Raw genomic sequence first — 27,603 nt, 5'->3', positions numbered from 1 at the left:
GTTTTCTGTTGAAATATTAAATCTTCAAAGGGGACATTTTGGTGAAGAAGGAAGAAATGCAAAACTGGCAATGATGACAAATGGACAGATGAAGAGAAGCTGATAATGTACTACATTCATGTTTGGACAAGAATATACAATTTCACACTGAGATTTACTAAGAATCTACGAACATCTACAGTCATTTCGACAGTGGTCGTTAAGCCTTGGAATTACACTGTGTATCATGCATGTGTATCAATAAATGTAAAATAGTATCCTAATCCTAGAACGCGTTTTCGATCGAAGTATGCTTTGCGACCCCGACACTACCCCCACCCCCGTCCTTGCTGTACACATATAAAACTTGGCGTGAAATACGGCGTCAGAAAGTTTCCGTCTGGCACACATGCAGCTCTGAAATACTGAACTCGGTGGAATGAATGAATACAGTAAGTTCTCTTCACGTCATACTCTGTAGACAAATACCGTAACACTGGTGTTCATTCACCTTAAACATGTTCACACAATAAACGAAGGTCACTTAAACCTTGTAATCGACCACAAAAGTGTGCAGGTAAAACAACCAATAGATTGGTTGTCTGAGATTTAACGCAAAATACCACCAACATTACCAAGTCATAAATATTCAAATCTTGAAGGACAAGAATTATGCAGTATCAGATGAGTGGTATAGAAAATAACTGTAATCAGATTTATAAGACCAATCGGATTTTCTCAACTACTTCCTGTTCATAGTACAATATACTTCCTTTACCTGTGAGTCGTAAGTTGTAATACCGTATTGTTTACAATTGTCAGTCCTTACTCAAGTCAAAAGCGAGCTTACACGTTTGGAAACCTTTACGGGTCTATAAACTTTCGTGACAAACAAAATGTTTTATTACCACGGGGTAGGTTAACTATGAAATCGTTCTCATAGTGTGAGACAATTTTCGGGTTTACATGGTGTAAAGAAAGATACATACTGGCTCAGACCACTAAAAATTAGTTAGTGGTCTGAGATACTGGCGACAAAGCTACTACACGGACACTCGTAACGTGTTGCCCCGTACTGTACCCCAGCTGTCAGGACGTCGAACTTACTAGCAGTAGTACCGAAACCCCTCAAAGCCCTGTCACGAGTTGTAAATTTGGATGTCGGTGCGCATGTGCTGGGAATTTCCCATGCGTAAACGGTAAAAGAAGTTTTCCAAACTATATATAACTCCATTCTGATACTGTCTTAGTATAGTAAATTCAACAAGTGGTTGTTTAATACGAACCAGTACCAGAGATGAGTGTCTTAATCCTAGCAAATGCCATCAAGGTAAAAAAAGGTATTTGACAATTATCAACTTCGTTACTCTACAGTGTCAATTTTTTTATAACGTTATCAATCGAAACAAACAAACAAACAAACAAACAAACAAACATAATTAAAAATGATAATATACGCACCATTAACATGTAGTACATGTACTCCCAAAACAGTTAGTAATAGAAATGTACAACGCATAGCCATTGCTGAACAGTTTAACTGTACAATAAATGCAATGGGACTTCGGTTCTTGTTCGATTGAAGTGCCAGATATCGCGAAGAGTGTGTGTGATGAGATGATGTGAACACTACAAAGTTCTGAGATCAAATAAAAATACTGGCTAGTAGGTGAATATTGATATCTCATTTTAAGTGTGGAAATGGGGTCCAGTCGGGATTTTCCTTGTACAATTCATGTTTGTACGCAGATGATTAGTATGCAAGGGTAATCAACAAAAATAGCCCATTATACATATACGAATGACTCAAATATGTTTTGATCTTATTTCCCCCTATTTCCTGGTATGAGTGAATGCAAGTAATGATATACGGGACAATAGTCAATACAGCTTATGACATCATGACCAAAACCACGTTCAATGTTTCCATGGAAAATAATGACAAAAACTTGCGTCATGCATTTCGGACTTGTAGGTCAACGCTATAGTCATATGATGGATGACAGCGCAGCATCTAGCCATGTAGAGGAGATTTAATACTAATCCATATCATCCTATTATGCATTGTGTGATCGACCTTAGACCACATTCTAGCCCAGAAACTTGTCTTAGTGTTTAATACTATCTCAAGAAGCTATCTAGAGATAGAGTAACACCAAGACACGTTACTTGGCTATTAAAGACCATTCTGGAGATAGTGGTCTGAGGTGTGAGGCAATTCAACCTGCCAATGACAATGTACCACAGAATTGGTTCTGTGTACGAGAAATGTTTGACAACTTTTTCAATGACTTGACTCTGTTAGATGTACTCCAGGGTCTATATTTCGATGTAGATGACTCATCTTTGTCAGCAGTGCTTGCTGGGTAAATATATCGATTGTTTACCCTGGTAGCTGTGATAAACAATCGTGACAATTTATCTCGAAAACTGCGAATCGATAAAATGTTACGATTGTGCTAACGCCCCTTGCGTTTATACAGAGTGATTTTGTTAAATTCTACAATAGCCATTTAACCTCATCTCAAACCTTGAGGTAGATAGCACGTTAATCATATTACAACCTGTAATCAGTTTGAAAGTGAATGTCAAATTTTCCGTTTCAGTTTTGTTTCAGAAACGATTCACTGCTCAAATACTACATGTCCATTGTTTTCAGTATGAATTTATTGGTTTGCAAATACATGCATGGGCGTGAATATATCGGAATTTAGTTGTGTTCTTTAGGGGTCTTCATTTTAGAAAGTCGAAACCATCATAATTATCATACTGTTCAAGTATTTCCGTCATTGTAATCAAATTGCCCACTTGGAGACGTAGTAAATTTTCCCTACTGCACATTCTAAAAATCATTTTAAAAATATCGTTTCCTTGTATTATCATAATTATTATTGACTTGGATGATATCAATTTCGAGATACCCTGGTCTTTCCATAGCTCATTTGCAAGAGAGGTTTGCTATGTACGATATCTGAGTACCTTCGGTTTCGAATGATCCCACTGACTTATTAACGATATTTCATCTGTGACTATTTCTAACTTGTTCCACTTCCTCAAAAATCCGATGATCTCCGATGATCTCCGATGATTTCCGATGTTTTAATTCGAGAATACTGATAAGGATACTAGGTAAGGGGCGAGATCAATAGTTCAATGTAGGATAAAAAACTAATTATTGCCATTAGGCCTCAGACCCCCCCCCCCACCCCTTCTAACTAAATTGTTCAAAATTGAAAATGTTTTAGACAGTACCGTCAATTTCAAATCAGTATGTAGTGCTATGAATACAAAACCAGAATGTAGTGATGAAAATAGTTCTTTTGTAGACGATTTAATTTATTTTAGTGCCATGCATGTACTATAGCGAAAATTCTTCCATTTTTTTCAATTTGACGACATTTGTTAGAAATATTTGTATTTAGGGGTAAAAACAGATCCATTACAACTAAAATTGTTTCTGTAGGATGAGAACTGAAAAAGCTCAACCCCCCCTCCCCCACCCGCCAATTTTTGTAAAGAATTTTAGATTTTTTTATTATCCTAGACTATTGATCTCGCCCCTGAGGTTACAGTACATATAAGTTTTTGATGATCAGAATCAGATGTTCAAAAGTGGCCGAACTGTCTCTTCCAAAGTCTATAAACTATGGCGTCCCTTGATACGATCATTTGATATATTTTCAACCGATCACACTTACTGACAATAATAACTGCTATGTTTGCATGTTTATATGTGTAATTGCATTGTGATATATAGCTGTGTGGGCCAGAAGAAGATTGTTTGAAATGAAACCTACAACCCAGTCCATGATTTTAAAACTTGTACCAGAATCGATGCGTTAGACTATAAGTATAATTAGTAGGCCTACATTTTTTTGAAAAGAAAAAAAATGAATATTAATTAGAAGTAAAGCATTGGAATTAAAAAGACTGTTGTAAATGGTCACACACACACACACACACACACACACACACACACACAAAATGACACGGAAAAAAGAAAATGCAAAAATATACGGTGATAGGGGATGAAAATTATTGCGTAAAAATCAAAATTTCTGCAGCTAATCATCAAGGTAACAATACAATGTATCCCTAGTAACGCTAGCTCAACTAAACAAATTCATTTGTTCCGCTTTATGTCACGGTAAACATATGTATATGATTTTGTGGAAATACATGCTAATTTATCAAATGTATTTGTTCGTACCGTAAAACAATCTATAATGAACGGTTTATCACTTACAACTTTGGCGTCGTAAAAATACCAAAGTTGTAGTTACATTGTACTCAGACTACTATTGTGGTCTGAGCGTTGTACAAACGGGCTACGAACATGCCAGAAACAAGTTTAAGAAATTATACTTTAATAACCGGCCATGTTGACCATAGTGTTAATAACAACAGATGTCAGTCTACTAGTACTTCGGAATGGTTGTCCAAGTATTTACTTGTAAATGAATTTAAAAAAATTCTCAATCCTGTAAGTTAACAAATTATTTTACTGTCCTATAAATTAATTATTTCAAACTCAAAGCGTGTCTCACTTCGATTTTTACATGATTTTGGAAAGCGTCTATATTAAAGGTTAACTCTGGTTTGGAAGCTTTCCAAGTAAAGTACTTTGCGTGCTTCGTGGAATCATGAGGAAATAGTATGACCTTAGACTGAGTTGTAACCTCTAACGTAGCTAGAGTATCACGAATACCCCGGGTAAATACACCGGGGGTTAATACATTACAACATACTCAAAAGCACCGTGACATCATCAAAGTCCAATTCACGTACATGGAGTAGGTTATGGAGTTACATGCCTCGTTCGGAGTACATCGGCTTAATTCGATAGGGTCGTACGGCTACAAGTCGGTGCACCGGGTATTACTAGTAAGAAATGGTTTGGCCGAAGTGAAGCGGAATTACTTCACAACCGTCAATTGCACGCATCTATGAACCAAAGAGCACGTCCAAATTTCTCGTGACGTTGCGGCGTTATGATTGTTCATCAGATGCGAACAGTCAAATATCAGTTACTAATGTCAGAGCTTTGTTACCATGTGTAGATACATACTAGTGGACATTATAAGGCAAACTAAAGATTGTACTCTTTTACATGTAGCAAAGTTTTACCATTTCGGGCATCTCACTGCATTGAACCGATAATGTCGAACGGTCAAGAGAAAACCACTTGTTGCCGTGTATATAACAAAGCCTTTTGTATAAATATCTATTTAAAAAATGATGTAAACAGTTACTTATAAGTTATATACTTACCTGTGAGTAGAGCAATTAGATACACGATGATGCATTTAAAAGCCATCATCAGAAAATAATACACCGAACCTGCCAATCAAATATGAACACCGTATATACCTATATGCATGTATCGGAGTATGGTAGAGAATATTACACTAATGGTGAAATCGTTTCTAGAACTGGTGTGGATCCTCTAAAGTACAAATACAGAGTGCAGATTTTTCGCCGATGATCTCAATTTATTCAGTGAGGAAATATAGTGTCGTGACGGAATCGAAAAAGGGGTTTTCCTACGATTCGGACGCCGGACTCGCAATCGATGCGTGGGTGCAAACTATGGAGTTCGGTTTGCATGATCACGATATCCAACACGATTTAATGTATCACCATGACAATGACACGGTATTTGTGTCGTCGTCTGCAAATCTCATCGGGCTTTAGTGGCAGTTTATTTAATTCCATATAACGTGACATATCGTTACAATAAGTATACCCGTGTCCAATATCCGATAAGGGGAATAAGTCAGACGCAACATTTGCTGATAGTTTAATTAGTTGCTACATGTCCTATATACTGTAAATAGATTTCATTTCATCTGTCCTACAGTGAAAATCATTTCAAATTGACAAAAATGTGATCTGTCATTTGTATCAAAACCACAGTTTCCTCCATTTCCAGGCTATCAAGACAAAGGCTTGTTGGGTTGTAAAAAGATCATTTTTTTAAAATATAAGATGTCACAGTTCCACCTCTTTTCTAGTGGTTTTAAAACTGTAGCTGTGTAGATTGAAACTGCCCAGCTTTACACCTTAGGAACATTTAGACCTACTTAAAGCGAGCAATGTAAATTGATTGATATCTCAGTACCGGTAACATTACGCTGTATTTACCAAACCATTTCAAATCAACACGGCCGGGTAACTAATTCACTATGGCACTGACAGATTAGCTTCTCCACTGTCTATGATTATAATATGAACTCGTCGCTGAATGTAATTTTAGCTGCATTCATATGCATCTGTCATTATAATGACTTACAAGTTAGTAACGTTTCAATGATGTATAAATGAAGACCAAGAACTGCCAACTCAGCTAATATCTGCTTAGTTACCTGTTTCATTTACATTGTCATCATAAAATTCTTTATCCATACACTTTTCCTTGTGACAATAACACCTACATAAAATGTATAAATAAAACTGAAAGTAGGATCAATAGCCCACGTTTCATTTTCGTTATAGTACCCCGCGGACATATCACCGGCACCCACGCACTCATCGCGGGAATTTCTTGTGACCACAAACAGCGGACGTACGGTATATCCTCTTCAGATTGCAAATAATAGATGTTGCGGTTTAACCGCAAATTGACGACTAACTCAACTGTTCATACAGCATTTCACCAATTGTTGAAATGTACAATACTGAATGTCGTATACTAGTAAGGCGTAAAAAAAATTGTGTGATTCCGATAACATTCAATTTAAAAATAGGTGGGGTAGGTAGATTTTTTTAATTTTATTTTATCATATATTTTTCATGTGTGAGTGTCTAGTACAGGTTTTCCATTGTTTTCCAAATGGTCTCTGTGTTGTTTATTTCTTCTCATCAGATGTACAGTCATTACAGATTGGAAGAATAGTTTATATTGTCTTTTTAAGTTGATGTCAGTTTCCGCATTCACTATTTCATGCGAGACTTCACGATTTTCGCGATTTTATTATTATTTTTCTTGAATACGTAAAAAAAAAGTTTAGGATCGGCGTGAAAAAACTAAGTGGGGGTCGGGTAACCGGAACCAAACAACTTTTATTTTATTTGGCCTAAGCAACTGGAACTTATAGGAGCAAGAGTGTTGTGTCAACAACATAACTGTTATTTCCATATTCTCTTTCTTTATCGCCTATTTTTGAATCGTATGCATTGTTATCCGTTCATTTTAGTCAGGCTTCGGAACCATTATTCTCGTGAACAAATATTCTTCCACGATCACGAAAATGTCAATGGAGCGTTTTCAACGTACCGTTACCAAAAATAGGCCCAGCGGTCTTACGACGACTGTGTGAAAATAAGCATCTTTTGGCATCATTCACTCGTTTTTCAAAGTGTTTGCACCCATTACTACAAATGTGTCCTCGCAGTCTTAGATTATTTCGACATTGGAGGTAAATGTAAGATTTCGCGATTCGGTAAGCGTACAATTAAAATCATGGATTTTAATTATGAACGACCTACCAAAATAGTTTCATGCTGGTTTTAAAAGTTTGGATTTGTTTTGAACTTGTGTTGTTTTTTTTATATAGAAACTAAAATCTTCTCATGTAGTTGAGTGTGTTTACACAAGTTAGGTTTTCGATCATAGACTCTAGAACAAACATATTTTTTTTTCCATTTTGCGCGATTGAGTAATGAGATTTGAGATTTTCAGAAAAACTCAAATATTTCGTTAAAAATAATGATTACGAATTGTGATTCCTAACTAAAAATGCATCATGTAGACGTTTTGTTAAAACACAACGTCTAATTTCATTTGAACATTTGAACCTTGCAATTACACTGTCAGAGGGGATTTCCCATGCTAAGTAAAAAAAATGCGAAAAACGTATGGTCTGTTCATCCCCTTGCAGTTAAAATATTGGCTCTGGTTCTGCTCAGTGTTTCTTCCCCATTGTATTGTAGGTTTTCATATGTCCTATCAAAATCATCTTGACCTGCTTGCCGCTGGAGTTCTCTTTGTTTTAACAACCTGGCATTTCAAATTTCAATTCAAATCATGGTGATGAATTATATCGACTCATTGCAGTATCTGTCATGAGGAGAAATCAAAGAACCCCTAAATTTTAGGCTCCAAGGTCTAGTGACAAATTAAAACACTACTTACGAATTTTGAGTGCTGTTGAGAAGAGACACAGCATACAAATACATGTAAATGCTGCCCTGACTAACAGGTGGGTGCTCAAAGACCTTGACATGATCACACCATGTAGAATACGGATACAAGGGGTATGTAAGGCGGGCATGTAAGCACATTTATATAAGAAAACACATACGATCACGGGTTTCCCATGGCTATATTTGGCAAGTTGCGTAGTATGTCCATTGTATGTATACCATATACAGATACAGCCCATCCCACGCAACTCTGGGCCCTGACAAATACGATAACAGGTGACTGCCCATTGACCGCTGTAATTTGATTTTTTTTCAAAAGTGACACTTCTAAACGATTCAACAATTTATTACAAACTATTCCATCATCATGCAATAATCACAGTGCATACTATATCAAACAAAACTATACAATGAAGGGGACATGTATTTAATCCTTATGATGATGTCTAATCTAAGCAGATGCTGTCAAATGTCATTTTTAAAAAATTGTCGATGTTTATACCAGCAATAAATACATGACTGTGGAGCTTTTTTGAATTTTATCTTGAATCGCGGTCAAACATATAATTACAACGAGAGTGTCTTTGTTACCTAACATTGGATATAAGAACGACATTGGCATTATATTGCGTTTGCATCTCACAATGATTTCTAAGCAACTAGGCGAAATAAATTATTTCATAATCTCAATTGTAGTGATCAATTTTAGATGACTTTGAGTTTTGTCCTCCGGAGTGGTGTTCCCTTTATTCCGTTTCACTATTTATGTACACATGTAACGGGTACAGCAGACAAAACATAGATTGAATTAGTGGTTAATGCGATGATTGAAATAGTTTAAAGTGTATAGACCTGTATACGTTGTTACTATAGCGACACAAATATGTAATCGTCGTCCTCAATCTTGCGGCAATGCTACCTCACATACACCCCTTGAAGATGAGACTTTTTTCGCTATTATGACCAGTTTCGTTGCGTCAATGGAAAAATATGCTTTGACTTGCAGTGAGAGTGAAAGATTTACGATGATGTCAAATATCAAAACTTGTTGAACTATCTTCATGCTTCATCGAGTGAGCGAAAATAAGTACATTTACGGGTACAGTCCCGCCTCGCTAATCGAATTCACCTTATCTTGATCATATAAGTCCGGTAATCAAGGTGTTTATTTCGCGTTGTTGCCATGGTACCAGTCACATTCCGACACTATACAATAAATCAATTTGAAGCACTGGTTATGATAAAGGTTACAGCATAGTGATATGATAAGGTCACACACCAATCCTGATTGCGAATGGAACTTGAACCGCCGCAAAATAAAGCTGATTTTCTAACTGTTTTCACAGCCGTCAATAATCACAATTACTACACGTATCTTGGTAAATCTTAATTACAAACTATAAATTTTATCCTTACTTGAAAACAACAACAACAACAACAACAACAACAACAACAACAACAACAACAACAACAACAACCTATTTTCATTTTATTTTAAATCTTTATAGGAATAAGCTTACAGGTTGAGAACAAACGTACGGGGCAAGTTAGGCCTAAAACGAACCAGATTTGACTTTTTTAACACTCTAAATACACCACATACAGAAACTTGTCGTCAATGTCATCCAACTGTTGCATTGCATGCTGAAAACGACAACACGGGTCAATTAACGCTGTCTGTTTTACTTTGTAGCCTCATCTGGTAAGAAAGTGTCCTTTTACTATTTTTATCAACGTATTCCATTGAAAGTGACATAATGTTTATTTCGTCGGTACAAATTTTCAGAATCAAGATGATCTACAAATGCATAGGGGAAATCCCTTGTGACGTCATGGCTGGGATTGGGAAACCCCAATCGTGGTGCATTGTGGGAACATGGCGGCTAACAATACTGAGAAAGGTAATAAAACTCTAAATTTACTACATTACTATTCATTTTAACGATTAAAGCCAAATACGTTGCTCTCCTTGTATGCGAATTTATGTACTAGAATCTCCAGTTTTCTTGATAATAAAGGAGAACGTAACAAATAGATGTCGGTAATGTTTCGGTTAGACCATAGACCCCTCCACTGTCTATGGTTAGACCATAGACCACTATGATTCTAGACACACCATGGCATGGACCCCAGGCCATGGACACTACTACTATAGAGTCCTGCTTGCTGACGGAGTACGGGACTCGATTCTGATAATGTCCCTTTGGACAGTGTTTATACATTTTTCCTACAAAAGTGCATTAAAAAGTAAGATTTGTTGGATTTCAATTTATTCTTATTGTGTAAATGAAGTTATTGGACTCGGTGCTTTGAAATGGGTGTTGAAAAAAGTTTTACAAATTTAATACAACACTTAATATTACAACAACACTGATTTGTAGGTAAACATATATCTGATGTGGGTAAGTCTTGCTTTTATAGTGTACAGAACTATCGTACATATTTCCAACCAGAAAATGCAGTTCTGAATTTACCACTTTCTATAGATGATACTACTTGAATTGATAACAAAAGTTTCAGTGCCCTGTACTAGCTGTAGTGCCAGTTTTGCATGAGGAGGTTATGATACAATATGTAGTGTAGTAAGAAAGCTGTGTTGTCCTGTTTTTCACTAAGTGTATGAAAGGAAATATCCAGTATGTTGGAATGGTCATCATTCCAGGCTGCAGTGTAGAAAACATAAACACTGTAGTCAGACAAAATATTCGTTTCTATTGGACTGTTGATTGAAAGAACAACTTTTCACCTGCCAGTATTCAAGTTTTGTTCCAGTCAGGAGGGTGATCGGACTGAAAGATCCATGGCAATTTCTGCTATGTAACCACACATAGTTCAAACTGTTGGGTAGTGAGTGGTTATATGCAATGATTGATCTTAATCTTCCAGTCTAGAGGCTGGTTTAGTCTCAGAATGCACAAACTATATCAGTGTGAATGTGTCACTTAAAAATAAAGGTGGGGGTATTCTCACAAGCCAGAACACACATTTCTGCTGAAGTAATGAACTAAGTATATGAATGGAACCACAGCCACTTGGCTGGTATGTTTTGGACGGTGCTGTAAAGAGGCCTGTGCTTTACAACGTTAGATGGAGGGTGATGACTTTACCTACATGTCAGTCCACCAAGGTGTCAGCCCATATATGTATTCTGTCATTGTTTTAAAGTCTAGAGATTAACCCTTCTTTATAGGGCAATTATACTTCTTCTTTTTCGCCATTCTCATCTGTAATTTATATATTTCTTGTTTACTCTAGATAATCCACTACATTTATCCTGGCATGACAGTGCATGGATTCCTGTCTTAAATCCTAGTAATGTAATGGATTATTTCTCAGAAAGATCCAATCCATTCTATGACAGAACATGTAACAATGAATTGGTGAAAATGCAACGGGCAGGTCCTGAACGACTCAAGTAAGTATTGTATGAATATGTGTGTGTGTGTGTGTGTGTGTGTGTGTGTGTGTGTGTGTGTGTGTATGAATCAATGCAGAATATTTTAAAGAAGTTTGATTGATTAATCCTCTCTCTACCGAAGGGTGGGGGTGGGGATGGGGGTGGGGTGGGGTATTTGTACACAAATAACTGCAAGTTGAGCAAAGAGGATTACTAGTTATTAACGGGATAATTCTAAAAGTAGATAAGTTCTAATTCTGCCAAAAATAGACATTTCATACTCGTTTTTGCAGAACAGTTCAATTTTTGATTTTAGCTATATTCATGTAGTCCTATTGATGTGGGATGGAAACAGTAATTGCATATGCAAACAGAACGTATGACTTGAGTTATCAGTTGTTTTCACCATGAAATAGCTTCATTTTAGGTAGTGTGTGATAGTATGATCAAACCGTATCAGCATCTTATGAATTTACAATTTGTTCACAAACTTTTCAATGGTCTATAGCTCTTTCATAAATGTTTACACATGGACATCAAGTCAGTGTACACAGTACTGTCAACAACTAGTAGACATCATGTAATTCAGCTAATTAGAATGATTGAAGTGTTGCATATATATAATTGGTGTATTATGTATTGTTGGGTAATGATTTAAGGACAAATTATGAACAGTTACAGCTACTGCAGCTTTTAAAAAAGTTTCATTATCTCTAGATGTAGAGTGCCATCTGTTTGGCTTTCCCACCCACTTGCTCTGAGCACATAACTATAAAGTACTTCTGAACAAAAATGCTCACCCCTCATGTCGACCTCCACTTGATATATTGGAAATCTAAACTACTACAAAAACAGCCACATGACCCTAGATGACCTTTTTCTGGCCTTGAATGGAAAATTAGCTGATGGGGTAATATCCTGTAGGGTACTACCTCATGCAAAAACCCCATAATGGCCCAGTTTAGATTGTGCATTCCACCAATGACAATAGAAACTGGCAGATTTTGTGGTCTCTAAGTCGAAGGCAGGAAATGTGACTCTTGTGTCAAAGTATACGTTTTGTTTTGAATTATTACTATACTAGACAAAATAAACACCAAACTTTAGTCATATGAACACAGAAGATAAATTCCAGTATTTTTTCATGACAAAATTTCCCATTTATACCACAAACTTTCTACATAAAGCTCAAAACACACCATCTAAAACTGAGACGTGTGACAACTGTTTATTTATTTAAGTTTGTATACCTTGTTATAAGCCAGACTGACTGGGTGCGCTCTTTATGTGTATACTCTACTAAGTACTGTATTTATTATTTGATAAATCCACATAGGACACTTTGATAAACAAAACAAACAAACAGACAGTAATTGTCAATTACAGAATGTGTTACCTATCTTAGACCCTACTTGTGAAAAAAATTATTTGTCAACTTGTGCTTCCTATTTTGATGTACACAGATCACTTGCTATTAAAAAAATTGAACATTCTTTTCGTATTATGAGATCATCGGCCCATGCAAAGCATTCAACAATGAAAAAGGAAAGTTTTGATTCATATCATGCACTGTATTACTCCGTATTTTGACTAACGATATGTAATATTTGGTAATCCTCATAACGTCATCAAAATCAAAATTTCAAATGCACATTGTTAGCTCCAGTTGATATCAAATTCAGCTTTGTGTATTTCATATCAACAGCTGTGCATGTGTCCCTCCTCCTAAGGGTGGTTTTTTTGGTTGTTAAAATATTAAATAAGGCAATTGTAAAATTATCTTTCAAAGTTTTTCTCAAAACAGGTTAAGTGAAAAAAAATTTTGCAAATCAAATTTCAAGCATACTGAACTCAAAGTTATAATTTGCAAAATTGAAATAATTTGTCAACAGTTTACTTGAATGAATGAATGAATGAGTTTGATAGAAAAATCATTCAATAACCCCTATTTGTTACCATTGTCCTAAGACATAATATAATGTATAATGTATAATGTGAAGCTATAAATTTTACATGATTTCCCCCTATGTGGTACTAGAGTATTAAATTTTGAGTAAAACATCGAAGTAACTTTGTGTTGTCAAAATGGATTAAAGTATGTTTTATTTTTTTCTCTATTTCACAGTCAACTTACTGGTCTTGAGTACATTCTACTTCATGTACAAGAACCAATCCTATACGTCATAAGAAAACAGCATAGACATTCCCCAAATCAGGTGACACCACTAGCTGACTATTACATTATGGCTGGTACTGTCTATCAAGCTCCAGACCTCGGTTCAGTGTTGAATGCTAGAATGGTAAGATTTAGAGCCTTCTTAGGCCTCCTTTTAGTTACATTCATAAAAGTTTAGAATTGCGCAAGTTGAGTTTATAAGCTATTTTACTGGGGATGAAAATTCTTACATAACCTCAGTGAAAGCATTCCAGTATAATACCAAATGTTGGTGTGTGTTGTCTGCCATTATTAGTACAGTTGATAGCATAAAAGGAGTTTCTTCCACATTTTAGTATAGGTGTGTATACTAAAGTATGTCATTAAATCCATAACTGAAATTCTGCCAATAGCAAATAATGAAGGACTGTTATGGTTGTTATGTGATTATGTCAGATTGAAACATGGCCCTTTAAGTACACTTCAGAAAGTAGAATACTATAGCTTTCAATATACAGCAAAACTAATACCCATCCAAACAAAAAAAAAACAAATAAACAAAAACGAAAAAAATTTTAAAAAAACACTCACACACATAAACTCAACTTTTAAGATATTGCTGCTTTGTATAAATAATACCATGACTTAGCCCAGAAGCTATTTTTTCCCGTTCTAAGGTATATGGTAATATATGTGAAATATCTATGAATTAGTATTGATTTCAGACTGTTTTCAAGTTTTCTCCATCAGGTTGTATTCTGTCATGAACAGCAGTATAACAGGTGTGTGTGTGTGTGTGTGTGTGTGTTGTTTTTCAAATAATAAACACCGCCCACATGTTTTCCATTCACCTTTTTATCTGCAGTACACCTACAGAGTCATTTAATCAAAGGCTTTATCAAAGCAAACAAGTCTGTACAAGTTTGCGTCACCTACGTACTGTTTGACCTTAAATTTGACATTAGCAGGGCATGTCACATTCAGACTGGTTATTATTAGCTGTAAATAAATGATATTATATTTTACTGCAGAAATAAAAACATGACGCATTTATATATGGTAATGATATTGTAGTCTACAGGCATTGATTTGTACTTTGCTATTAGAATGATTGTAAGTCTGTTGTTATGGAATGTCATTCTCCGTTTCCATGGTGTTAGGAAAACAAATACCAAAACTGTGTCAACATATGTAGACAAGCTAGTGATATACTCATTACCATATTTATACCTTTGATATCTGTATTAGTAAAACCAGTGATAGAGGGACTGTGCTAAAACTCAGACCACTATAAAGAACAGTTTCTATAGTAGTCTGAGGCTAAAACTTATACATTTTCAAGTACTTGTGTAGGCTTTAACCTGATTACAGTACTTGGCTTATATAGCCCCTTCCTACAATAGCATCAAACTGATGCCCGTTTAGATAATGTCTTTCCATGACATGGCCCAAATTAACTTTCTTACACATTTGCACCTAAAATCAAACACAGAGTTTAATTAGGTATACATTGTTGAACTTAACCACACACATTTAATATACTAGTATTCTACCAATGATTGCAATCACATGTCAGTCACTATGGTAACTAGTTTTACACTCATAAACCTTGGCATATCGTACATCACAGTAATTGTGATTATATGAATGAAAAGTTTTCTGCTATACAGGAGTAGCTGTAAGTCCACAGTTTTTAGTTCACATAGTCATGTTCTACTTCAAAACTGAGTAGTATGGATTCCAGGTTAACAAATTATACTTCTGAATGAAATGAAAAAAAAAAGATTTTGTACTGGAGAGAGATGATTTTCATGAGATGATACAGAGCTGAGTGTAAAAGTCTTGAAACAATTACTACAACTTGAAAATGTGACAAGAAAACTTAAGAAATGAAAGGTACAATATTTTCTATGAGGTCATCTTTACCTCAGAAAGAGAAAGGGTAATAAGCTTTTATTGTGATGATGACTAAATGTACAATCCTTAGACATATATGATTTCCTGTTTACTACATACCACAATAATCAAGTCATCTCAAATATGTAAAAGTATTTTTCTTTGTCAATAATCATATCAACTTGAAAGTTGAGTGGTGATATGTTATGGAATATTTGGTGATTGTAGGTTTCCATGAGCTATGCCCCCTTCCCCACCCACCCACACACAGTTTTGATCATTAAGATTAGAAAGCGCTCTCATTTGTATACCTGTACTGCCAATTATAATTCCTTATATGGCAGATATATTCATGAGATATCCTTATATGGATATGTAGTTATTTGATAGTGAGATCAGAATGGGTTTCATGCTTGTGGTGAATATTTACAGATTTTGGCAACCTTCCGCCCACAGTTTTGATCATTAGGATAAACAGACATGCCCCTCTTCTTTGAAGTAAGCTTGTCATTTCCATATAAGGAAAGGATGGCTGATATGTTTTCCATATATGGACATGCAGCCCTTCACCTCAGGAACTGAACAGGTTAATACTAAATAGCAATACCTGAGTAAATACTTTTCATTGTTTGTGGCAGTTGGAATGGCCTTGGAGTAAAGAGTGAATTGTATTAATCAGACAGGTACTTTATGTGCTAAAAATAATTTGATTTCCCTTGGTCAAACAAGCACTCATGCTCACAAACAAAAGTTATAAATCAAACACTAAAAGTCAAAAGTTATAAAACAGAAACACTCAGCAACTGCAAGGAAGATAGATCATACAGACAGTATGACAGAAATGTATTTTTTCACTGTTAGTAATCTTTGCAAATGGTTCAATGGCCTGGAAGCCATGACAGAATAAACATGATCAGTGTACATTGCTATCTGGCTTATTTATCTAATAGTTTTGGAATTTATATTTCTTATTACAATATTTACATCAATATGATATTAAAAAAGCTCCCAATCCAAAGTATAAATTTCCATTTTTTTTTAATTCTGTCACAATGTAGTGCAGGCAGTGTTTGTGTACACATTTACATGTAAAACAACTTTATTTTAATTTGTGGAAAACACAAAGACAAGAAATGTAATAAAATTAAATTTTCGTATACCAGATAAGTTTGTTGATTCATCTTGGTATGTAATCACCCTGGCAACCCCACTTATGAATTTGAGTATCATTAAAGAAGTCCTTCACCAGCATAAGAATGTCTATGTTTTTTGTTAAGGTTTTCAAATCAGACTGATAGCATAAAGAAATCTACTAGTTTTATGGGGGTTTTTCCCTCTATGTTCAACTGTACTTTTGCTGGGAAACCCTTGTAATATGTAAATAATTTTATTTGTTGATGCTTTGGGTGCTTATACTTTCTTAACAGACACACCAATGTCAGTATAATTGTAATATTTGACACATTCATTCACTGTGATATTGTTTAGTTCACAAAAAAATGGGTTCATAATGTGAGGGGTTTGATTTATGTACTCAAGAGTGTTACAAAAAATGCAACACATTTGTCTACTCATAACCTAAAGAAATCTCATCATTTGAAATTTATTAATCTACTTTTTATAAACAATATTAAAGTCTGCATGAAATGAATTTCATAAAGTTTATTTTATTTGTTCCAGCAAACTGCTACTCATAATATCCAGTCTGCCTTTGATGAAGCCATATCCTTTTCAAAATATCACCCTTCTAAGGGGTACTGGTGGGAGTTCAAAGACAGAGAGCAAGAAACAGGTGAGTTAGTGGGGCTTCAACAACACAATGTTTTGTGTGTGATTGTGTAATGTGGTGATGCTAGTAGACTGTGTATGAGGTATTTCATACTGCTAAACCCTCATAGGCCTGCTCTATCTGTGAAAGGGGTTAACTGATATGTGAGGGTGCCATATCATGGTGTGTGTTACAGACTATGATGCAAGTACAGTTATTTATTATGCGCAGTAATAAAGGAAAGTATACAATAATAGCTGGTTATTGGTAGTCTTGGCAATCTTTTATGGCTGTGTTCATCTGAACCATAGCAATCAGTTGCAAAGAAAAGGAAAAAGAAACAAGCTGAAAAAGCTGTTAGTTTTGACCTGAATTTTCTGAGACTAAATTGGTATGATAGTAAGGTTAAAGTGTAGTTACCATTAACTTGGCTCTAACTACTTTCCGTAAAAATCTTCTTTTTTTTAATTGTTATCCTTTTGAACTTAGTGTATAAAAGTAAAAAACATGTGCAGTTCCCACCAAAATCATATGAACAAAAAGTTGTTTTTTTTGTAAACTTTGGTTATATTTCAATGTTATTTTGGTCTAGAATATTCAAATATTCAAATTCAAACTTATCCCAATTACCTTAATAAGCAACCAGTTTTAGGACAATGTTGATGAAGAAAAAGTCACAACATTCTATCACAAGTATCTGGTCATACTAGTAAATGGAGGAAATTTATAAGAATATAATTGTGGTTGGTAGAAAATGTTGATTGTTCCAGGATGTTGGCACACTGCCAAGGAAGAATTGGATGTGAAATTGTCGTTGTGAGCACTTCCTGGTAGATGTAGTTGACTGCCCTCAATGGTGATGATTGGTAATGGGGGAACTTCATTGGGCTTTGTTGCAAGTAAAAGTATGAGACACTTTCACATGATTATTTTTCCCCCTTTTCAGAGAAAACAAAGAAAAAGAAGAAAAAAGAAGAACTAAGTTCATTTTTTCAAAGACAGAGAGTGGATGTTTTACTTGGAGAATTAGCCAGAAAATTCCCCCCAAAAGTAGTCCAGGTAAATATAAATTTGTCACCGACAGTTTTTATGAGTCATAGTAGTTAGTCTGAAAATCTGAAATTGGATCCTTCATGAATTTCACATTAAATATAGATGACAATTTCCTTGTCAAGTTTGACTTTTTAAGACAGTTGTTTGTTCGCAAGCAAAAATCTGCAAAGCTGTCAAAGATCAAAGTGTACTGGTGGTGTGTACTTGCAATCTTTTGATGTTCTACTACCTGAACTTATGTTGTGTAGGTTTGATAGTTGTTTGGTTCAATCTTAGGCCATCCATACTTAATTCTATGTGTCTCATCATAACAAATTAAAAATGATGGGTCGTCAGTCAGTCAGTTAAAAATAAAATTTAAATTAAAAAATTAAGTGTACGAGTACATTTGGTGATACTTTCATTTCATAATCATACTTCAACATTCTGAATGACTTAGAAAAGTCAGTTAAGGTCAGAAGGAAACCTTGAATCATTTGTTTCATCAAAGTTCTGAAATTTCAGCAGTAAATAATGATTTTAGCTCAGATATGTGTTCATGGGGTCGCCATCATACAATCAGTGATGTTGTCATTTGTTCCTAATCCTGCCATAGAGGGCATTAATTTCTTTTTATTTTACATCACCAGATTGAAGAATATAGGGTTGATCGGGTCATGAGAAACCTACGATTATTTTGGTGAAATCATCCTTGTCATCATGTGTTTATGTTTCTATCTTGATTGCTGATATTTGTAGATGGCAACTAGCCAACTAAATATCAGATTGTAATCAGATTGGTTTTTCCAGTTTGCTCCATCAATCACAATTTGACACCCAGTAATAAATGGATATCGCTTAGTTTATTATTTGTAGGATGTTGTCATGACAACACTGATTACATTCTCGTAGGTTTGATTTGTGAACTGGTGTGACATAGGGTAGCCAATTTGATCTATAGTTTGTGTCTACTTTGCACTGGAACTTGTGCAACTGTATTGTGAGTTTACAAATGAGTAATAGTCAACAAAACCAATGGAAATAAATTGTGTCCATTTGTAACTATCATCTCCCCAATTTAATATTTTGATTGTTATAACCCATTGAATGCAAAAACCAAAGTCATGTATGTAGATATGTGACAAAGCAAATTATTTCTTTATCTAGCATTATACTTTCTTTTTCAGGGCTACTTCCTGTGGCAATACCACAATTCTGGTCTTGTGGAAGGAAGTAGTTACACTAAACTTCATTTTTCTTGTTTTTTGTCGCTACTACAATTATATGTCAAGACTTCTGCTTTTTAACTTGTGGTATAGTTTGGATCTTAATCATCAGCACATCAAAACAAAACTTTGAGTCATAGATTATGGCTATTTCTGATCATTTAGTGTTTTTTATTCGTTTGTCAGGCAAAACCTGGAGAAAAGCCAGTAACGTTAGAAAACAAAGAAACAGAGCAGAATCATGGTTCTGTAAAGGAAGAGAAAACAGAGGAAAATCAGTCATCACAGACCAGCACATCAACCAGTATAAGAAGCTCTCTCTCATCAATTCCTAGAAGTGCATTTCCTTCTAGTATGCAACCACCTGGTAAAAAGAGAAAACTTAAATAATATCGGTGTAACTTTCATTGCCACTTTCATGTCTATTTTATGTGTTGTTACTTCTCTGTATGTATTTTGAACTGCCACAAGTTTCAGTTGTCAGTGTATATTATATGACTAATAAACTTTTTTCTAAGTCATGATGTGTATGTTTCAGTTTTGAAATAAACGCTAGAAAAAACAGAAGTAATAATTGTTGTCAAATTCCCCTCTCATTGCTTCCCATTATTAAAGGAAACACACCAGGAAGTATTTTGAATTTAGAGCTGAGTAAAGCATTTGTCATGTTGAGTTGAGTTGAGATGCTATCCAAGAACATCAACCACCACACCAATGGCTTTATTTGAACCAAATTTCTTGAACCAGCCCACTGAGGAGCAAAAACCAAAAATAGACGAAGATTCAAGTCATTTTGTACGCATTTACTGCAAATTAATTTCATTTCTCTGACCATCTCAATATTTCTGATTGATTGATTGATTGCTTGTTTGGTTGAATGTTATGGTGTATGTCACGGTTTGTTTGTTTTGTTACACATCTCACCTAGTCCACCTCACACTTGAGTGATATTGTTTATTTAAAGCATTAACCATATACACTGTACAAACTGTGTATTTTCAACAATCCTTCAGAGGGGGGGGGGGGACAACTACTGTCTTATAAAATATGTCTACTAATTGTGTTTATAAAGAATTTAGTTATAATTAGTTATAGAAAAGGTCATACTAATAGTTGTAAAACTCTACTGTCTCTTTACTACAGTAAAATGTAAATCATCTTTTTCCTTGAACCATCCTGCTTCCTTTCTAACAAAAGGTAGGAAAATTTGTTTAGCGCATGACAGTACAAAGTCACGTAGTTTTCATAGTATATCATTTTCTAGTCCGATTCTATTTCTTTCTACTTCTTTATATGCTGTGATGGGCTCATGAGCACAGCGCAACCAATGCTAGATTGGAGTTGTGGAGAACAGCTATAGCTAGATCCGGCCGATTACGTATGTCACGCCATGTGTATAAAAACAAAAGATTGCAGTGTTCTGCCGCTAGGGATGCTGTTTTGGAAACGAATAAACCAGAAGAGAGTATAACCCAACAACATCATTTGACTGAATAAAGCGTCCGTGAACGAGGGCGATGTGGTTTCAAGCTTACGACGAAAAAGAACACCAAAGTGTCCTACCCCTCCTTTTTTAGCAAATGAGCAAATTGAGCAAATTGAGCAAATGCTGAGCTCGTGGAGGTTGAATTTTCAAATTCCAAGATTCGAATCATTCGATCTCGCGATCGCGCGACAAGACAGAGAAGTAAATTCTACGATCGTTGGGGGCGCTATTCAATCGGTACACTCCACAGCAGCGTCCCGTATATTCTATTTGTATTCCAGTGCGATTCGATCGAGTTAAATATATGTGTTTCTCTGTGTATTATAATTAGATATTAATTAGCGATTCGGGATACTGAAATAATGATAAACAAGAACTTGACGAAACTTGTTGATGTTGCCTATATTGACGTTATTCAATATTGTTATAGACACCAGAATTGTTGCCTCATGCCCTTGGTCCTACCCCTCTGTATTACAAGTTTAAGCAAGGAATACGTTTGAGCTCGAACACGCCAAGCAGCGGAGCGCGTCAGCTGTCGCGAGCGCACTAAGCGTCGATTTTGCACCATGTTTATCCGTATACTTTCTTTTTTCTTTATTCTTTTCTGTTGGAGTCTTCCATATTTATATAAACTTTTTTTCTGCGATTATTATAAAAAAAATGTTTCACATTTTTAAAAGACCAGAAAGTGAACAAGTACATACATACATATAATATTTTTAATCATTCCATTTCTGGCCCTATACCCAAAATAACAAATATGTGTAGACGTGTATAATGAGTTTATTAAAATATACTATAAATAAAGAAGTAATAAGTATGTAAATGTGACTCATAGCTAACTTGGGCCTTTATTATCTGTATGACATCATTATCATTTTCGAGTTTCACCAGAATTGTTGCCTCATGCTCCTGCTTAAACTTGTAATACCTTTTTAGAAAATGAGCAAATTCAGCAAATATTGAGCAAATGCTGAGCTCGTGGAGGTTGAATTTTCAAATTCCAAGATTCGAATCATTCGATCTCGCGACAAGACAGAGAAGTAAATTCTACGACCGTTGGTGGCGCTATTCAATCGGTACACTCCACAGCGCAGCCAGCGCAGCGTCCCGTACATTCTATTTGTATTCCAGTGCGATTCGATCGAGTTAAATATATGTATTGCTCTGTGTATTATAATTAGATATTAATTAGCGATTCAAGATACTGAAATGATTATAAACAAGAACTTGACGGAACTTGTTGATGTAGTCTATATTCACGTTATTCAATATTGTTATAGACACCAGAATTGGTTATAGACACCAGAATTGTTGCCTCATGCCCTTGGACAAACAAGTACAGCTGCCCTATTCAACGATCATCAAACAATCAATTCAGCGCACTAGTCGTCTAGCGCTAGTCTAAAGAGTACATAATTATAACACCCCCCCCCCTCTTTATAACCCTCGTTTCTTCTGTATCCAAATCTATGTATTAAATGGAAAATTGTAGTAAATTTGGGAGAACGAGTTGTGTGCCCTATGAAACTAACGTAATTTGCGTCCCATAGAAATTTTCACCGCGAAATTAAAATTTAATTGTGCCCTCAGAGACATAGAGAATTGCTCACTGGCAGGACTCGAGAGGTGACGTCTTGTGGCTCAGAAAATCTGACTTGAGTTAGCTTCATCGACTTGCGGTGAGACCAGTCTTCAATTCTTGCGATGACGAATAATATTTTGTTTAAATATATAGAATATGTCAAATCATAGAGTGTTTTTATGTCATTATTTTCTCTCTCAGAAATATTGGACAAAATTTAAATTTGTTAATGTAGATAGTCAACATTTAGTCAATTTTGCAGTTGAGAACTTACACCGTGATCAACCAGCGATTAAAAGATTTTCGTTTCGAAATATGGCTGTGTCAATTAAAGGGTCTGACCATACACCCGGGACTTACACTCCCTCTCTCTCTTCTACTTGAAATACCATTGCGACCAAGTGATCTTTGCTGACAGAAACTTGCTAGTCACCCGATCACCACAATTCATCTACGGATGCCTCCATTTTAACACTGATAAAATGGAGGCAGATAACCTGACGCCCCATCATCAGAGAACCGATGATTGCATAAATATCCCTTAGACTCGTCATCGCTCGAGTCGTCGTCACCGATATTCCATATTTGATCGGTAATTGAGAGCCCATGTTTGACTGGAATCGGTGTATACAATGGTTACACAATGACATATCGACACAGTGTGATACAGGTAGTTAAATATACGCAAACCATCTTTAGGTGTTGTAAAAATTACTTCTAACTGTACCTATAAAAATTATAAATGCGATGATGTCATTTTTAACTTTATATTAATTTTTTGTGAATGTTCTGTCATGATTCAATGAATTAGTACATTAGCAATGACGCGATTGTATTTCAGTATAAAACAACTTGAAAGTATACAATGACCAAAATTTCACAGACTGTGCCCACGTTGATCATGTTCATCATTATCGACATTATCATTGTAATTATGCCTTATATTGGTCCCTTATTACTACAGCATTCAACGGTTTAATACAATCACCCACTATCATATATGTCTGAATTACCGTCAGCTTCTCAATGACATTTATTTTTAGATTTAACAACTTATACATATCGGTGTAGGAAGAGACGGCCACGTAGCGCCTACGGTCCCTAAAAGTCAACATCAGAAACAAACGACAACATACGAAGGGAATAAAGGTAAAAATAAACAAAAATGAAGTCGTATTCCTACAAAATTAGATTTTAACAGATTTATGTGTTACTTACAATAAATATATTTTAATAGTATATGGACCCTAAAGCAATATCTATACGATTGTATGATCCATGTTTTTTGTGTCAAAATTCCATTTGTAACTGTAACATCAGATCTTAATATATATTAAAATATCTTCAAAATAAAATTATCACCGTGCTTACGGTTGCGTTATGTTTGATCTCAGAAAATCATTGACTGCTATTTGACACTGTACTGTCCGATAGGCGTCTGTTCTCACAATTTATTCAGTAACTCATCTAGTTCAGTCGTGTTGTTCATCATCATACATAGTAGCCAAACAAATAGATACATAGAATTGTCAGTAGTCTAATGCATAACTTCACACCTTTTGCAATCAATTCGGTAGATAATGACGCAGACAAACTTACTGTTTTAATTCATGGCACATACCGTCATTAATGTTTTAGAAATCTTCAATTGAAATTGTCTGCGCGACCCATTGTTTGGTGTGAGCTGTAATTACAACAACAACTTGTGACAACAACAACGTGACTTTGAGGAGGACCGACCGCGGCCAGAAATGTGTCTGTGTTCCGCTAGACACAAATCAAAATCACGCCAGCTTGGTTTGTTAATTTTCTCTGCACAATATAACAAATCATTGGTGACAGTGTTATAACAACCACAATCCTATAAATAACAAGATCACAATTGATAATAATCTATGAGTAGTCGTGCAATGAACGGTGTTGAAGAATGCCAAAGTACACCTTAGGTACACGAGGGGGTGTGATCATCACAAGAATCGTGCCCCCACACACCGATAAAATATCACGGTATAACCTAGGTGAGTGTTGTCAGGTGTATAAGGTCAGAATTAGACTTCAGCAACGCTTTACCCATTTTATACACAGTCGAGTCCCCCCACTCAAATACCTGAATACACGCAGTGAAATCATCAAAATAAATAGTACGTAGCGAGTAGTCTAGAGTCAGAGCGACAGAGCTGTTCACGTATTGATTTCTCGTTCCAATCAATATCTAGACTGTTGGACTCCTCGTTAAAATGCCTAGCTTCCTAAATCAAAGACCTTCTTTCATATTATTATGAAGGTTTTGTTCTCTACACAAAGTTCGTATTGGATTCCGTCATTTAACACTGTATATAATCAATGTGCATGTTTTGCTGTGACGACGTCGGCATTGGTAACCGTTGGCTGTGCCATGCATTGTCGACCCTCGCTTCCTCTACCTATGTAGACACGTTTAAATAAGTCGCTATTTCTCAGTAAACGACGCGGGTTTTCGCACGTGATTAACTGTTGGCAAATATTAATCAACTTGGTAGATATGAAATAATTTTCAGGTCACACATATCCACTCATAAGAATGTTTATATTTTCTGTATACATTCACACCTGTATATGAATTCGGGGAGTAAGATAAATGACGGGAAGAGCCACCATTCAGCGGTTACAGAAACTCGAATACCTGCAGTTCTTTGTATCCTATCGACTAGTTTTTGAACACTGGTGACAAAAGGAAACTTCCACGGAGCTACTAGTATGTAATCTATATATATCATGATATAGACAGATCAGTCGACAGATCACATATTGACAGCATTTTGGAGAATTATTTTGAAGCGGTAACATACAGAGATCGCTTTGAACAACGCCATGCTTTCACCTGTGTTTTAAGTGGACGCCTTGCAACACATGAAAAACAGTTACGAGTCTCGAGTTTGAAAAGCGGACAGTATTCGGTGTATTCAAATAGCAACTAGATATTCGCCTGGAGCAAGTTCAACATGGCTTCTTCACGACAAAACTACGCGGTTCTTGAGAAAATGGAACGGGACTTTGAACGATCAAAAGCCGTTTTAATGGCTCGTTTTCTTCAAGATCAAGAGGAATTAACGATACGATTGAAAAACATGGGTCTTACCAGGAGACACACAATCAATAACAATAACACCGATGGCTTGACAGAAAAAGAGTCAGAAATAAGATGGACCGGTCATTTAGGGCGTCGTGAAGGACTAACCAGGCCAAGAACTGCAATGGATCATAGAAGCAGAGGAGGCAAGGTTCGTAATGACTTTATGACAGTAGAAGATTACAAAGGTGCCAGTGACAGTGTTAATGGCACCGACAAGATAGATGATGATATTAGCGCAGTTGAGTCTATGTCCCTTCAGTCAACAGCACGAAGCAAACGCATTCGACCGAAAACGTCGGTTGGATTTTATGAAAAGAACTCAAAAAGCTTTGATGACACGACAGACTCCGATGGAGAATCGGACTTATCTAACGCTAGTATAACCAGTGTTGCGGGAGGGGACACCCGCCTGGATTGCCAGGCTTTGGAAGAGCAACTCAAATATGGAAATTATGATGACATTGACTTTGATACAGAATATAGGGATAATAATTTAGGGTGGCCTGAAGAAGACCTCCCTTACCAACAATGTTGTCACCATCAACAACTCAGTCGCCGAGAAGTGCTTACTGATATAAACGATCCCAAAACTGAAAGCAATGTCAACGATCGGTGCAGTGGACCAAATAGTGTACGGTTAAGGTCTTCAAGTGCAGGTGTTCCTTGTCAGGATAAAACTGTACCCAAATCACACAGACTGCACAAACGAAAGGGTAATAACATTGGTACAGCTGCTTCGTCATTGTGTTTAGACACAGGTAAACCTCTTATATCGATACACAACAGAACAACTGACGCAGTCAAATTAGGACTCTCGTGTGCTACTCGTGTCGAATGTGACGCCAACCTGTACAAGAAACTACGCAATAAGTCAGCTCCTGGACTGAGACACCCCGTCTCGGATAGACTTGGCAAAAGAAAGCCCATTAGTGTGTACCATTTACCACCTTTGGATAAAGACCTTGTCGGTGACAGGGGTACAGGAAGTACAACTCCTGCTGGCACTGCAGCTTTCCATGGACCAGCCCCCTACATAGAGGCCAACCTGAAGTAATACCAGCATGTCGCTCTAATTAAAATCATTGCGACCAGCAGATCTGAACCATTTATTTATTTTATACCTTCATATCTAAAAAAACGACGACACAGATGTTATGGAACAATTTCATCGAATTTATGTTTACAACATCCATGTCATTCTAATCTCCCTGACAATTTTAACATTGAGATTCATTACTTGGATATTGTAACCAACTTGACATTCAATGACCCAATTAACGCCTTAGCAATGATACGTATGAACATAAAAAATGTAATTTAATTCGTGATGAGATGCAAAGAGTAATAGGTGTGTATTGGAATTGACTGACAGACCTTTGTAACCTTTTAATCACCCCAATGTCGATTGTTTCTGCCACCACAATAGACTTATTCATTCGCAATTGCCATTAATCAAATTCAGGGCTGTTTATACCAGTATTATGTATATGTATATACCCACCTTAAACCCTAAACATCACTTTGTTCCATAAACAAAGTTGTAACTTTTAAAAGTACTAATAACAATTTTAGATTCTAAGCGTTTATGACATACTAAACTCCAGCAAAACCTATGATAATTTAGAGGAAGATAACTTATTGCGCTGGTAGTTACAAAAGCTATAATCATTAAATGTGTATTTATTTTTTATCAAGTAAACTTACTCACTATACGTGCCATTTAATTTACACTAACGCAATATTTAATAAACGGCGGGTATTTACGTATTGATCGGTAGTAATTTCTATTTCATTGTGGCAAATTGAACAGGGTGATCCA

General features: G+C 35.8%; 1 protein-coding gene across 1 annotated transcript; it reads left to right on the top strand.

Annotated features, from left to right (window-relative positions):
* Nucleotides 1–9,996: 9,996 nt before the first annotated feature.
* LOC144452809 (mediator of RNA polymerase II transcription subunit 6-like) lies at nt 9,997–20,086 on the top strand. The gene is made up of 6 exons (XM_078143967.1): nt 9,997–10,025; nt 11,380–11,539; nt 13,647–13,821; nt 17,253–17,364; nt 18,287–18,399; nt 19,785–20,086. Exons 1-6 carry the CDS (start codon nt 10,001–10,003, stop codon nt 19,986–19,988), a joined length of 789 nt encoding a protein of 262 aa, XP_078000093.1. The 5' UTR covers nt 9,997–10,000; the 3' UTR covers nt 19,989–20,086.
* The last annotated feature ends 7,517 nt before the right edge of the window (nt 20,087–27,603 follow it).

The sequence above is a fragment of the Glandiceps talaboti genome, chromosome 2 (assembly GCF_964340395.1).
Source record: "Glandiceps talaboti chromosome 2, keGlaTala1.1, whole genome shotgun sequence".
NCBI classification, from domain to species: domain Eukaryota; kingdom Metazoa; phylum Hemichordata; class Enteropneusta; family Spengelidae; genus Glandiceps; species Glandiceps talaboti.
This window is presented reverse-complemented; position numbering and strand designations above follow the sequence as displayed.

Coding starts and splice junctions, on each gene's coding strand:
- LOC144452809 (XM_078143967.1), top strand. CDS start 10,001: ATGGCGGCTAACAATACTGAGAAAG. Junction 10,026..11,379: donor GGCTAACAATACTGAGAAAG/GTAATAAAACTC, acceptor TGTTTACTCTAG/ATAATCCACTACATTTATCC. Junction 18,400..19,784: donor TCCCCCCAAAAGTAGTCCAG/GTAAATATAAAT, acceptor TTCGTTTGTCAG/GCAAAACCTGGAGAAAAGCC.